The sequence below is a fragment of the Vulpes vulpes genome, chromosome 1 (assembly GCF_048418805.1).
Source record: "Vulpes vulpes isolate BD-2025 chromosome 1, VulVul3, whole genome shotgun sequence".
NCBI classification, from domain to species: Eukaryota; Metazoa; Chordata; class Mammalia; order Carnivora; family Canidae; genus Vulpes; species Vulpes vulpes.
Window position 1 is genome coordinate 34205383 of NC_132780.1, and position 13372 is coordinate 34218754.

The 13372-nt window shown below is 50.1% G+C and overlaps 1 protein-coding gene and 1 long non-coding RNA gene across 3 annotated transcripts in view; one reads left to right on the plus strand and one right to left on the minus strand.

Annotated features, from left to right (window-relative positions):
• Window positions 1-4681, minus strand: part of LOC140599426 (uncharacterized) — a 34621-nt gene extending 29940 nt beyond the window's left edge. Inside the window, exon 1 of the long non-coding RNA XR_012002327.1 lies at window positions 4455-4681. This is a non-coding gene — a long non-coding RNA (uncharacterized lncRNA). The remainder of the gene's footprint in view (window positions 1-4454) is intronic.
• Window positions 3419-13372, plus strand: part of MAMDC2 (MAM domain containing 2) — a 146313-nt gene continuing 136359 nt past the window's right edge. The window contains exons 1-2 of one of the 2 annotated variants that reach the window (XM_072762360.1): window positions 3419-3821; window positions 4140-4253. In XM_072762360.1, coding sequence (XP_072618461.1) covers window positions 3788-3821; window positions 4140-4253 — 148 coding nt within the window. In that variant the 5' untranslated portion in view covers window positions 3419-3787. The remainder of the gene's footprint in view (window positions 3822-4139; window positions 4254-13372) is intronic. The other variant, XR_012002319.1, reaches the window with a different exon arrangement.

The following is a 13372-nucleotide window of genomic DNA, read 5'->3' on the forward strand; positions in this document are numbered from 1 at the left end:
CAAGGCAGCTACAGAGGCTTGCCCGGCTCCTGTTCCAGTGTATACTGTGGCTCCTCTAGGGCAGCTGGAGCGTGGGGGAGCAGCCCGGCCCACTCACGGCCCTGCCTCTGGCGCCCACGGGGCCTGGGCACCTATGTCTTTGGTCTGTGCCCTGCAGTCCTGAGGGCCCCCCCGGAAGGGGTTGGCGGGTGGAGAGTCCCAGAAGGGGTCTGAGTCTGGAAACAAGGTCCAGGGTGCCCGGCGGGGCGCAGGTTGTGGCGAAGACAAAGGTGAAGGCCGGGGCCCAGCTGACACAAAGCTCCACGGGTCGATGCGGCTGCGAAGGGGTGAAGGCCGTGGTCGGCTGATGAGGCCCAGGGGTGGTGAGCGTGGGGTGCCTGGGGTGCCAGGAGCCGAGCGCGATATCCCGGGTGGGGGTGAGACAGTACTTCCACGCCTCTCTTCCTCACGCCGGGGGCTCTTGGCTGACTGCTGGCCCACAGGGACCCCCAGCTCCAGCAGCAGGGGCGCGGGGGCCGGCGGGCCTGGGGCATCGGGGCTCAGCGGGGAGGCGGGGGCGTCAGGCGTCTTGGGGGAGAAGCGGAGGAGCTGGGACGGGGGCGGCTCGGCAGGGGACACGGAGGGCAGTACGCGGGGCGTTGGCGGGGTGTCCCCGCGCTCCCGGCCCGGGCCCCCGGGGGGCTGCAGGTCTCGGCCCAGGCCCAGGGAGGCGAGCAGGGCGGTGCCGCGCAGCAGGGCGCGCTGGATCAGCTTGGGCGTCCGGGAGCCGCTCCCGCGCTCCGACAGGCCTGGGCGCCGAGGCTCCTCAGGCTCCGGGCTCCCCCTCGGCCGCGGGGGGTTACCATTGAGCATCGGGGGTGTAGAAGGAGATCCCAAGGAGGATGAGTCATCTGAATCCAGGTACCACGCAGCTTCATCCAAGCGGGACCTTCTCCTCCCATTCTGGGCTTCCATCTATGAACAAGAAATAAAAAAAAGAATATAAAACAAAGGAGACAGATTACCAGTTGAGAGAATAGGCTTTTAGAAGAAAGCAGATGTAGTTTTAAGTCTTCTCTCTGACTCTTGCTATTCACTGGACTCTGCACCTCAGTCTCCCCATATATTAAGTGGGAAAATTATGATATTGACCTCATAGAGTCCTTGCAAAAATTAAGATTTTCGATATAAAATATTTATGATATTAAGCACAATAAATGTTCTTCATTATCAGATACCACCTGAAGCAAAGCATATAAACACACACATGACTAAACAAATTTTAGGTCCTTTGGGTTATTGCTTACAGAAAACTCATGAGAATTTGTCCAAGCTTATTTTAAAAGGATCCGGGGGCTTTTTTCTTATTAGAAAGAAGGCTAGTAGATTTCTAATACTGAAGGTGACAAGGGAATAATGACATGAAGGTAGTGTGGGTGGGTGGGTGGGAGTCATGTGGATCTCCAAGGAAGAGGATTTCAAGCTGAGGGAATGGCCAGTGCAAAGTTCTGGAAAGACAGGCACCTTGTATCTGAGGACCAGCCAAGAGGTCGATGTGGCTGGAGAGGTGTAAGCAGGGCAAATGAGGTCAGAGATGTAAGGGGGGTGGGGCAGGTCTTGTAGGATCTGGTTGGTCCTTTGTGAAGGACTTCTTTGTGAAGACAAAAAAGTTTCTTTGTTTTAGAGAGAGAGTGTGTGTGCATGCACATGAGCAGGGGGTAGGGGCAGAGGGAGAGAGAGAATCTTAAGCAGGTCCATGCTCATCGTGGAGCTTAACACAAGGCTCCATCTCATGACCCTGAGATCAGGACCTGAGCCAAAATCAAGAGTCAGATGCTTAACCCACTGAGCCACCCAGGAGCCCCCAAAGACTGGGTTTTGATTTGCTGGTTTGAGAGTCTGTTGCAAATCTGAAGCTAAGCAATGACCTGCCACATGGCCTGACTTCTGTCCTAAACGGATGCCCTGATGGCTGCGTTAGGAATGGAGTGGAGGTGGGCAAAGCAGGAGAGGCGGGGACACTGCCCTTCGGAGGTCCTGTAGTCTCCCCCTGCCAACAATGGCGATTTAGATCAGGGCAGCCACTGGGGGCACAGAGCATGCTCAGCATCTGCTGTGTTTTGACCGGAATGGACAGAATTGGGTACTGTCTTGAGAGAAAGAGAAGAGTCGGGGATACCTCGATGTGATGTATTTTTTCCTGAGCAAGTGGGGGAGAAAGGTTCCTTTAACTGAGATAAAAATGCAGGAGGAGGCAGGCTTGGGAGGGACTCCCAGGTTCATGTTGTGACCTGTGAAATGTGAGGTGGCAGTGAGGGAGAAGAGCCTGGAGTCAGTAAGCAGTCTGGGCTAGAAATGTAAATTTGGGAGTCATCAGGCTATCTAGTTGGTAGGTAGTTCCAAACTAGGAAGCTGGATGAAATTACTGAGGGAGGGAGGAGATAAAAGGCCAGAGCTTGGAAGCACTCCAGTGTTTAGGGGGTAGACAAAAAGAGACAGCAGAGGATATGGAGAAGGAGCTGCCAGTGAAGGGCCAGGAAAGCCAGGAGAGGCCAGAAACCAGGTGAAGGTACATGAACAGGGCTTTGACGGTTGAACAGGAGTTTGTTAGGCCAGGGCTCCTCCAAGTGTGGTCCCAGACTAGCAGCATCAGCAACAGCATCCAGAAACCTGATAAGAATGTGCATAACCTTTGGGCCCCAACCCAGATCTACCAGAGCAGAAACTCTGATGGCAGGGCCCTCCAGGGGGTTCAGAAGCATCCTCAAGTTCCAGAACCACTGCCCTGGGCACAAAACTGCCTGCACAAAATTATAAAGACCGTGAAGAAGAAGAAGAAAGAAGAAGAAAGAAGAAGAAAGCAGAAGAAGAAGAAGAAGAAAGAAGAAGAAGATCCCCACCACATTCTTTCTCGGAAGAGAATATTTTTAAAGACCCACTTAATGCTCAAAGCACTCACACCCTTCCTGACATCAGCACCCCCACCCCTCACATGCCAATTTAGAAAACTACTAATGGCTCTTTGGAGAGGAGGAATGCCCCCATTTTACCGGACAGAGGGAATGCTGAGCACCAGGCATGCCAGACATTCCACTGCTAAAAAAGGGGGGGGGGGGGTTGGTACTCTAGGCTCAGCGTTACTGGGCCCCGAACACACAGCTCCTGAGACACAAAGCTTATGTCACCAAGCAGTTTCCAAGTTCTCCTCTAGGTTTTCCACGGAGAATTCCACCCTTTTCCATTCTGGGGAGAAGAAGTTAAAATTAGGGCCAGCCCTGCAGTGCTGGTGTGCCAGATGCGGGGAAGCTGTCCCCAGAAATAAGCTGGTTCCCACCGCGGATGGGCGGGGCGCGCCTCCAGTCCCGGCCCAGCGGAGGGGCTGCTGGAAGGCCGGCCCCCTCCGAGTGTCTGCAAGGGGTCCGGTCCCAAGCTTTAAAGCCGTGAGCCGAGGCGCTGCATCCCGCCCTCTCCTCTGCCGGCCGGCCCTAGCCGGCCTTGCAAAAGTGTGCAGTGTCTCCTTCCCGCCCAGCGCAGTCCTCGCCCGGGGCCGCTGCGCGCCCGGCCGGCCTCCCTGGGGACGCGGTCCGCCCCGCGGCTGCAGCCGGGCGAGCGGCGCTCAGCACCCCGGCACCCCGGCACCCCGGCACCCTCAGCTTCCCGCTCAGCTCCCCGAGCCGCTCCGCAAAGTTGGGCAGCCCCAAGCGCACGCTCAGCCGCTCGGCTTCTCCCTCCCCGGGTCCCCGGCGGCCCCCAGCGGGCCGGCAGCCCGCACCCCTTTCCGGTCGGCCTCCCTCCCCGAAGCGCGACCATGCTGCTAAGGGGCGTCCTCCTGGCCGTGCTGGGTAAGTGCAGGGCCCCGGGGGACCCCCGGGGGGCGCCCTCGGGACCGCTCCCGCAGCCCCCGCCCGTCCCCGCCGCGGAGCCGGTGTCCCGAGCCCGGCCATCCGCGGGGGCCTCCGGGTCCTTCTCCACGGCCATCCCCGCCTCCCCAGCCTGGGGCGCGATGCGGGAGGGCGTCGGGCTGTGCCTGGGAAGCGCTGGGGGCGGGGGAGGGTGTCCTAGTGCATCCCCCTAGCTCCCCGCCCCCACCCCGGGGCGCCCCAGGTTGGTGCAGACGCTCCCAGCCCTCGCCCGAACCGAAATTCGTTTTGTGCCCGCAGCCCCGCAGCTCGCGGGTGCCCTGGACCTGCCCGCCGGCTCCTGCGCCTTTGAGGAAAACACCTGTGGCTTTGACTCGGTGTTCACGTACCTGCCCTGGATTTTAAACGAGGAAGGTAAGGGGGCTCCAGAGCTCGGGGGGTGGGGAGGGGAGGCCGCGAAGTGAACTCCCCTCCTTGCTGGTTGGCCTTTTCTCAAGGGCAATGTTATCTTGGAGCTAAATCCCCTTGGGAGGAAAAGTGTGAGTCATGGATCAACCTCAGCTCCGCTGCACGCAGAGCCCCGGGAAGACATGGGGGGGGGGGTCCTTTGTTTACCTGGCCTGCCTCTCCCCAGGCTTGCAAGGTCATGACGGTCGCCCACCTGCCGCGTGCCCTCCGCAGGTCTTCAGCCCCTCCGGGCCGCGGTAGACACCTTTATGAGCTGGGAAAGTCGCATGGGGTCTAGTTCTCTTCCCATACTGCAGAAGGGGTTCCCTGATTCTGTGGAGCCGCCTGAGCGCTAAGCCCTCGTGTTTATGTTGTGCCTAAGTGTGCTGTTGTATGACTTTATCCTCCTACTTCCCTCCTATCTGTAATATCCAGCACTTGGCAGAAAGGACACCAAGTCCATGACTTGTGTGCCTGAGGTCACCGGGCTGGCGGGCGTTGGTCACTGTCTCACCACTACATACTGTTTGGGTTCTGGTGACAGTTTAAATGTGGGTCTTCAGATGTTTCTTCTTACCCTTCATTATATGGTCAAAAAACAAGTAGTTCTCAGCGCCCAGCAGCAGGCCCTGGGTGACCCTTCTCTTTTCCTTTCCCCTACTCTGTAAGCCTGCTTTTTTTTTTTTTTTTTTTTCTTTTAGAAGCTTGGTGCCCCAGGTCATTTGGACTGGGGCATAGCCTCCTTTTAAAAACGCTGCAGTGTAAAGGAGCTCAGTTAACTTCCTTCCCCTCTAAGCTGCCCTCAGGGCATCCCAGCTGGCTCCCTGGAGGAGGGTGGAGCCCAGAACCCAGGCTCTGCCCCCACGCTTCTGCTGGGCTGCATATGCATTAAGTTTCTCAGACCTTCACAGGGGGGTGATGGGAGCCCCCTTTACAAAGGAGGGCATCACAGTCTCAGGAGGTTCAATTGGCTGACTCCTGACACAAAGCGTCACTCAGCAGCTGGCCCTGAGCTGCGTGATTAAGGGGAAGAAACAGAACCGGACTCGCTCAGTAGCAATCTTTATTTATTGCCAACAGTTGCCAGGTCTTGTCTACTACAGTTTACTTGGGGATAGCTGGGGGAAAAGCAGTTCCTGATTCATTATCGGAGGGATCCTCCCCTGCCAATGGCCTTGGGAAGGTCTCTGTCCTCTCGTCAACCCACCTTTTCTCTGCTCCTGCTGTGGCTGAAGCATTTTGAGAAACCACCTGCCATGGACCATATAACAGGCTTTGGAGAGCATTATCCTCTGGCACTGTGCTTCTCAGACTTGAGCTGCTCGGGAGTTATCTGATGTGTGCAATAAGACACAAATTGCTGGGTCCCACCACCTGAGTTTCCCAAGTTCCTGTCTGTGGTGGGGCCTGAGAGTTCACATTTCAGACAAGTTCCCAGGTGTTGCTGCTGGTCTGGAGACCATGCTTTGAGAGCTGCTGACCAAAGTGAGTTTACAGACACATATGCACACATACTGTCACACACATCCCCCAGTGCTAGCGGCCCTGCACAGGGCAGGGATTGGGAAGAAAGGGCCACTTGCATGATCCTGAGAGTGAAAACCTCCTTACATCTTGTGCCCTAATCATCTCTCCTGTCTCACCCCAGTCTTGGACCCAAGGAAAGGAAATCAGCCTCACCCCTTAATCGAGGAGCCTCAGAGTCTGAGCTCCCACTCCCAGCATGGGGGCCTCTCTCAGCTGCTCTGGGGTCAGTGGACATGCCACAGCTTGCTGAGTTCCTCCACCTTCCAGACCCACGGGAAGCGCTGGGCTGGCACCTCTGCACCAAAGTGGCCGTTAAACAGTGCCCCTTCTGGGAAAACAGGAAGATGATTATAGGAAAAGGTGATTTTGGTTTAATAGTATAATGGAAGCACTGTTGCTTTCTTTTTTGCTACTTTTGAGCTTCTAACGGCCACTGCCTTCTGGCTCAGGATCAGGACTACTGGCTTGGCTGGGGAAAGTTCATTCATTCTCTTCAGGCAGAAGAGGCAGGGTAGGTCTCCATCCTTCTAGGGCAATGTTTTTCAAAGGCCAGAACTTGGACATAACCGAGTGCACTCCAGAGGGGCAGTGATGTGTGTGCCAGCTCCGATAGCTGCTTACTGAGAGGGCAACACTAAGAAGTTCTGTGATAAGCCCATTTCTAGGTCGGTAAATTAAGGATGATAAAATTGTCACAGGTGGCATTTTGGCAAGCTGTTCCCAAGCCTCTCTACAAATGTACTCCATCTTGCGGCAGAAACCTTCGGAAACTGGTTTCCATCAACCTCTGTGCGTCTGAGCCACCCTAGATAGAAAGTTATAGGTTTCAGAGACTTTTGCCCGCAGGTATTTGGAATACAGATGGTGGTTTCTATATGTCCTTGGTCAGTAGGTTAACACACTGTGGAGAGAACTACGCTAAGGCCCAGTGCAGGGAACTATGTAGGGAAACAAATCTGCAAATTAGAATTTCATCACAGGAAAATCAGATCTGGGGTAATTGCATAAGTCCTCTTCTTGAAATGCCTCCTCAGCTGCCCCAAATTGTATTTGAGGTCCACCCTTTTGATTTCTTTAGAGTATTAGGTCTCTAAGAGTCTCTGATTGCAATTCCACTGTCTCTAGTTTGTAGCCGTCTTGAAATATGCTTGATCTCCGCTGGGCACGCTGAGTTTCACCTAGTGGTGTCTGCTTGGGTTGTGTACCACAGTGGAAAGTGCCCCCAGAAACAGGGGGTGGCACCTGTGCAGGGGACTGGGCGCAGCAGCCCAGCCTCTTCTACTTTCTAGATTTGCCAACAGTGGCTTGATTGAATATTTTTATTTCCTCCAATTTTTCAAGGGGAGTGAGATTATGTTAGACTTGAATTTGAATTCGCTTCTCAATTTTAGGTTTGAATTAAATCCAGGAAACAAGAGATCTATTGAATCCTATAAAAATCTCCCTTAGTCCTTCATTCATCCTCAAAAAAAAAAAAACAAAAAAAAACCCACACAACACATTTATTCATTCGCAGTTCAGAGACTATTGGAAGCTCTTAGGACGGTGGTCCTCGGGTAAAATCGAGACAGTTGATTGCATTTCCCTAATGCCAGCTGTGGGGGCAGAAGCCCTTCGGCTGAGGATTCTTGGAGCCCATTAAGTTGGCCTCACACTGGAAGAGTCACAATCAAATGAGTCATCGGGTGAATTTTGGCTCCACTCTGGACACCTTGGCTTAGCACCTTTAACCTAGCTCAATAAGGAAGCCGTTGGAGGAACTGAGGAAGGGAGAGAGGTAAAAACCTGACCCAGGTACTGCTCCTTAATTGGAAGCTTGGCACACTAAGCCACCTGGAAGAGGAAGGTAAATACAGAAATGTGTCAGGTGAATGGGCGGTCAACGAGGCATTTCAAAGCTCTTGTTGTAGGGAATGGTTTTTGTACCACAGTGGGGGCTGGGGTTTGAGATATTGCCTAATACAGAAGAGTTCAGATGGTATTTGTACCTCGGAGCAAGTGATGCTATCTGAGGCAGGAAGGCTGGCTACGAGGTTTGGCACAACCAAGAGGTGACATGGGGGACATGGTAGATAGAGTGCACTGAAATCACATGTGTATGTCTTTCTGACACCTGCTTTCTTTATCCATACCCGTCCCTTCTCTCTTGAAGACACTTTCAGTTACTGGGCCACCTGAGTTTTGATTCTATGCTCTGTCATGAAACTGATATTTAAGCTAGAGCCAAAAGTCTGGCTAGGATCCCAAGTGGCCTTCCTGGAAGAGGGGGAACAGTCCTCCCTTGTGAATTACAGCTCTGTTCCTGACTCTAGAAGATCGACACAGCACCCCACCCTGACATCACAAGTTCATAAGGCAGTTCCCACCCCCACGGGCCTGCTTAGACTACATTGCCTCTGCGTATTGGTCTCCTGGTGCTCTGTAAGGAGAAACATACCCCCATGTTGTGTAGAGACTGGAGAGCAGAGAAGTCTGGGGTGTTCCTTGGATGTCTCTTGAAGAGACTCTCAACCCCAGCAAATGGCTTGGGATACTCCTGCAGCATCCCATGCCACTCCTGGGGGCTGCCCTGGCTGTTGCTGCTGTCAGGTTAATCATGGCTATCATGTGTTGTGCCCGAGCCCAGTTTGGCTTGGCCCTGGCCCTGCCTGGGATCCTAGATCCAAAAACTGGGCTTTAGAAATCATCTAGTGCAACCTCCTCATTTTCCAGAGGAGCACACTGGGGTGCAGACAGGCTAGCAGTCATGGTCATGAACCAGGGAAGTGCAACCTGGGGGCAGGGCCTTGTTTCTTGGCTCTCCACTTACTCTTGCTGCCCCTCTCCTAACAGCCCTGTCTCCAGGAGTCCTGGACCTTGAAGCTTTGGTGTATTGATGATAGAATGTTGGAAAGTCTTCATCATAGAATTAATTATATTTCATACATATGGAAGAATATGAATTCCAAAGGTACAGTGCTTCGGGCCCACCATACCCATAAACCACTATGTTTTATGCCATACTGTACAATGATTCACTCTTTTAGATGGGTAGATCTCCCACCTGCCTGCAATCTTCAGCGTATAGGAAAGGGCCTTGCACATAGTAGATGCTCAATAAATATTTGTTGAATGGATGAATTTGCTGTATGAATAAACCCAGTATTGGATAATTAAAAAGTCCTTAGGCATTTTCATGTGTGTTCTTGTTTCATTATGCCCCTTCAAAGGTAATTATCTGTCTGATTGATGGCATAAAATCTTAATGAGAGCCCGAGCCAAACTAATCTCTCTTACCCTAAGCTCTTGGGCAGAGCCCTATCCCTTGGCCTCCTTGCCAATCAGTCTGGGTTCTTGGGTTCTCTTAACTGGCCCCGCCACTTGGGATTTAACCTGCCTGGACTGGTTATATCCAACTGCTCCTCCCTCCCTTGATTGACTTCTTTGGACATAGGCTGTCTGCCCAACCCCCTTCTTTTCAAGGCCAACACCCCATCTGGATTTTTCTCTTCTCAAATTAGAGTTACCCGATGGGAAGTAGCTACCCAGCTCCCACAAGGCACCTAAGGAGTTTTAGGATGCTTCCCTTCTTATAATTGTATAAGTCAGCTGTGGTCACCATATGTTGGCAGAAAAAAATAATTCCTTGTCTTAGGACTTTCTGCTTTCATTGCCACCTTCAAATCCCCTGGCATACGGTTAGCATGTTTTGTGACTTGCATCTTGCTATATAATATTTATAAAATACTCTTGTTCTTAAAGTAGCAGAAACTCCTTGCTAGGTCACCCCAGCAGTAGACCTACTTCTATCTCTTATTGAATAATTTTTTTTATTTTTATGAATTTAAGTGAAACTCCATTATGTCGATATAAGTGATACCTTGATAAATAAGGCCGCTAGGGAGTTATATATGTCTTGGCATCTTGGTTGGACAACCCTGATTTTCACATCTGCCAATTTTATATATATGTATACATATCAAATGTCAAATATATATCTATATATCATATCTGTATATATATCTTTTCAGATAGATCTGTATATATTATATCATGTATATGAACATATCAATAATTACCAATGATATATATATGAAATACCTATAGGAAGAAGATAGTGCTTAACACAGATGAACATATTACTAGTGATAAATGAAGAAGTTATTTAAAAGCAAGGAACTTTGCATAATATATCAGAAATTTCTGGTGTACCCATCGGGCTGTACCTAGTTAAACATAATGCCTTACCTCTGTGGGCAAAGCATTCCCAACAAAAACTAAGAATTTATAGAGAAATTCTCATACCTATGTATTAGGTTAGTGGTTCTCAACCCTGGCTGGATGTTAAAATCACCTAAAAACTCCGAACCTAGGGAGATGTTCATGTCAAAGTCTACCCCAAGAGATTCTGATTTATTTGGCCAAAAATAGGGCCAGAGTTGGCATTGTTAATAAATGCTAACAAATGAACAAACTCCCTAGGTGAATGTCATATGTGGCCAGGGTTGAGGACAGTGTATTGGAATTACTGCCAACTGCTCACCCCTTCCAGATGTAAGAAAGAAGAAAGACCCTCTTGTTAAGAATCCTTTGATTATGAGTTGCCCAGGAGAAAGTACAGACTGCCCAGCGTGGCACTCAAAGCCCCTCATGATTTGCTCCAAATTATAAATCTGCTCTAACCCTCCTGTCACTCCCCAATGTGCTGTTCATCAACGTGCCTTTTACTTTCTTGCCTTTTGCTCTATTTGCACTGTTCTGCACATCTGTATTCTGCTTTTTATTCCTTTGCTCCATTCTGGCCTATTGAAATCCTACCCCTATCCATGCCACCCCTACCCATGCCAGGGGTTCCAGCTCTTTCTTGAAGCATTCCCTGAGTTTCCTTGGTAGATGAACATCTCTCTCCCCTCGCTTCCCCTGGCCCTCTTCACTTTCCACCAGGTGTCTGGATCCCCACCCCTTCACCTGCCCAGAGGCCCAGAGTGTTACATCTTTGAGAACAGGGATCACATCCTCCCCCCGCAACACCCAACAAACAGCATGTGGTGTCAGCAAATGCTTCGAAATTAATCAGTCTGTAAAGCCCTTATTGAGATTGATAGGAAAAAAAAAGGGGGGGGGGAATCTTTGATATCTCCCCTTATAGTAAGAGAGGTTGTGTTAAATAATCCTTCCTACTATAGGACTTCAAGGACTTTTGGAAGCTAGTGTTGTAATTTCCAAGTATAACAGGGAAGCAGTGTCTCAGCTTGTCTGACCCACAGGTGGTCTATTCCGTCTAGGACATACCAAGGGACTGATAGCCCTTGGTTTATTGACTCATCAAGGCTACCTGAGTCCCTTGATCCTCTGCCATCACAAACAATCACAATGCAACATTGAGAGTGACACTGCTTGGTCTATAAAGTATTTTTAGCCAAAGATTATCAGACAGTGAGCTAGCTTTTGAGAGCTGTTTTTTTCTAAGGGCAAGTGTAAGACAGCAGCAGTAGCCACTCTGATGGATTAAAGCAGTTAGATATTTGTCTGCTCTTGGAAGAAGCCCTTGCATATAGGTATGGCTATTGAGAAAACCTAAGGATTGGGTTCGTGATTCAGTGACATGTGTCAGAATATTTGCCTTCTCTACTTTGTGAGAAAGTCATTTGTGTTTTGGAGGATTCTGAGGCTAAGAATAAGATAATAAAACCAAACAAATGTACCATAACTTCATAGTATCATGAATGAATCATACATTTCACAGAAAAAGCATCTAAGAATATTCATTCTACCAATGTGCATTTGAGTGCCTACTCTCCATCAGGCATTATATTCATAGTTGGAGTACATAGAGGACAGGGAGTATATACATGGTCATGGTCCCTGCCCTTGGCAGCCATAGACCAATAGGAGACACAAATCTAGAAATTATGGTACAGAAGCAAATGGAATCATACACTAGTCAAGGATCTTCATTGTAAACAGCATAAGTTGGCTATTTAAGCAGGAAAAGGAGTTTATTAGAAAGGCATGAGCTTTTAGAATCAACAAAAAGTCTAGAGAGCTATGTTTGGGCAAGAATAAAGAGATACAAAGTGTAGGTGAGACTCTTTTGGAGGAACCATTTGTGTGACTTTGTTACTGTCCTGCTGGACATGTAATTTTCCTTGAGACTGTGAGTATTGATGTGGCCTGCTATCCAGTCTAGTAGCTGTGAGGAGGGTCGATTTGAGGGAGATAAGCCTGGCAATGGGGAAGCTAGTTAGGGAGCAATCCACTGGTCCAGCTGAGAGATGATGAGAGCTTGAAGTGGGACAGGGGTAATAGGAGTGAAAGGAAGTAAATAAAACACCAAAAAGGAGACGAAATTGGCAGGGCTTGATGATTGATGGGGTGGGAATGATGAGTCAGAGGGAGAATGACTCCCTGGTTTCTAGTTGGACAGCTGTTTGGCAGTGCCTACAGTTGAGGGATTTCAAGAGCAGCCTCCTGGTAAGGGTGGAAGAGGTGTGCCATTCTGAGTTGCGTGGGAAACAAACAGGTGGGCCTTTGATGCAAGAATTGGAAGGTCAGGTACAGTCTGGGCAGGACTATGGCCGTGGGAATCCTCAGTGTGAAGACAGTGGTTGAAATCTTGAGCAGGGATAAGATTCCCCGGGGAGAAAATACAAAGTGGTTAAGAGCAGGAGGCTGAGGGCAGAGCCTAGAGTCACTGTGCAGACTAGACATGGTAAGGGGGTGGTGGAGTGAGAGGCCCAGGAGGAACCAGGCACATTTGAAGAGAATTAGGGAAGTGCAGGTCACAAAGGCCAAAGCAGTTCGGAGTTTCAGAAAGGGCATGTGACCAACAGGGCCCAGGGCAGGGCAACCTCTGCAACAGCCTTGTCTGTTGATTGACAATTGGTGCAGTTTCCATGGAATGAGGAGGACAGACCAGAACCTCCGGGGAAGAATGAAGGGAAAATGCAGAGAGCAGAGAAATCTCAGCAAGAAATTTGGGTGTTCTCCCTTTCTTGCAGGGAGGTTCAGCCAGATTTACCAAGAAACATGATTTGAAAGGTTTTTGTTCTTATTTTGTCTCACTTTGTATTTTAAGCAAGACCTTGAGTTTGCTTATGGAGTGAGGGGAAAGGACCAGTAAGAAAGGAGTTTCTGGAGAGAGGGGGAGCAGCCTCACAAGTTACGAATTAGACCCAGTTCCAACTTCGACAATTCAGAAATGTCAGGAACATCCAGATCTCAGACCCATGCAGCTCAAGAGCCCTCCACCCAATGGATCAGTAACACTTGAGTGTCAACTTCAAAATATGTGAAATTTTATTCCTACTGTAAATGCAGAGGATGTAGGAGATTGGGCTGAATCTGTGGGGCTTATGAGGCATCCTGGAATCTACTTCTTAAAAAACAAAAGCAAACCTTTTAAAAGCGATAGGGGAATCTTTGGGTATTGGGATTTTAATGGCATCACGTATTCAACTTCTGTTGTAAGAGTGGTTCCCAGTGAGTAGTGTGGAGTGAAACCTAATGGGATAGTTACACAGTGGCTTCCCACGTAGCCCTGCTCTGTGATCTGCAGGTGGCATTTCACGGCACCTGCC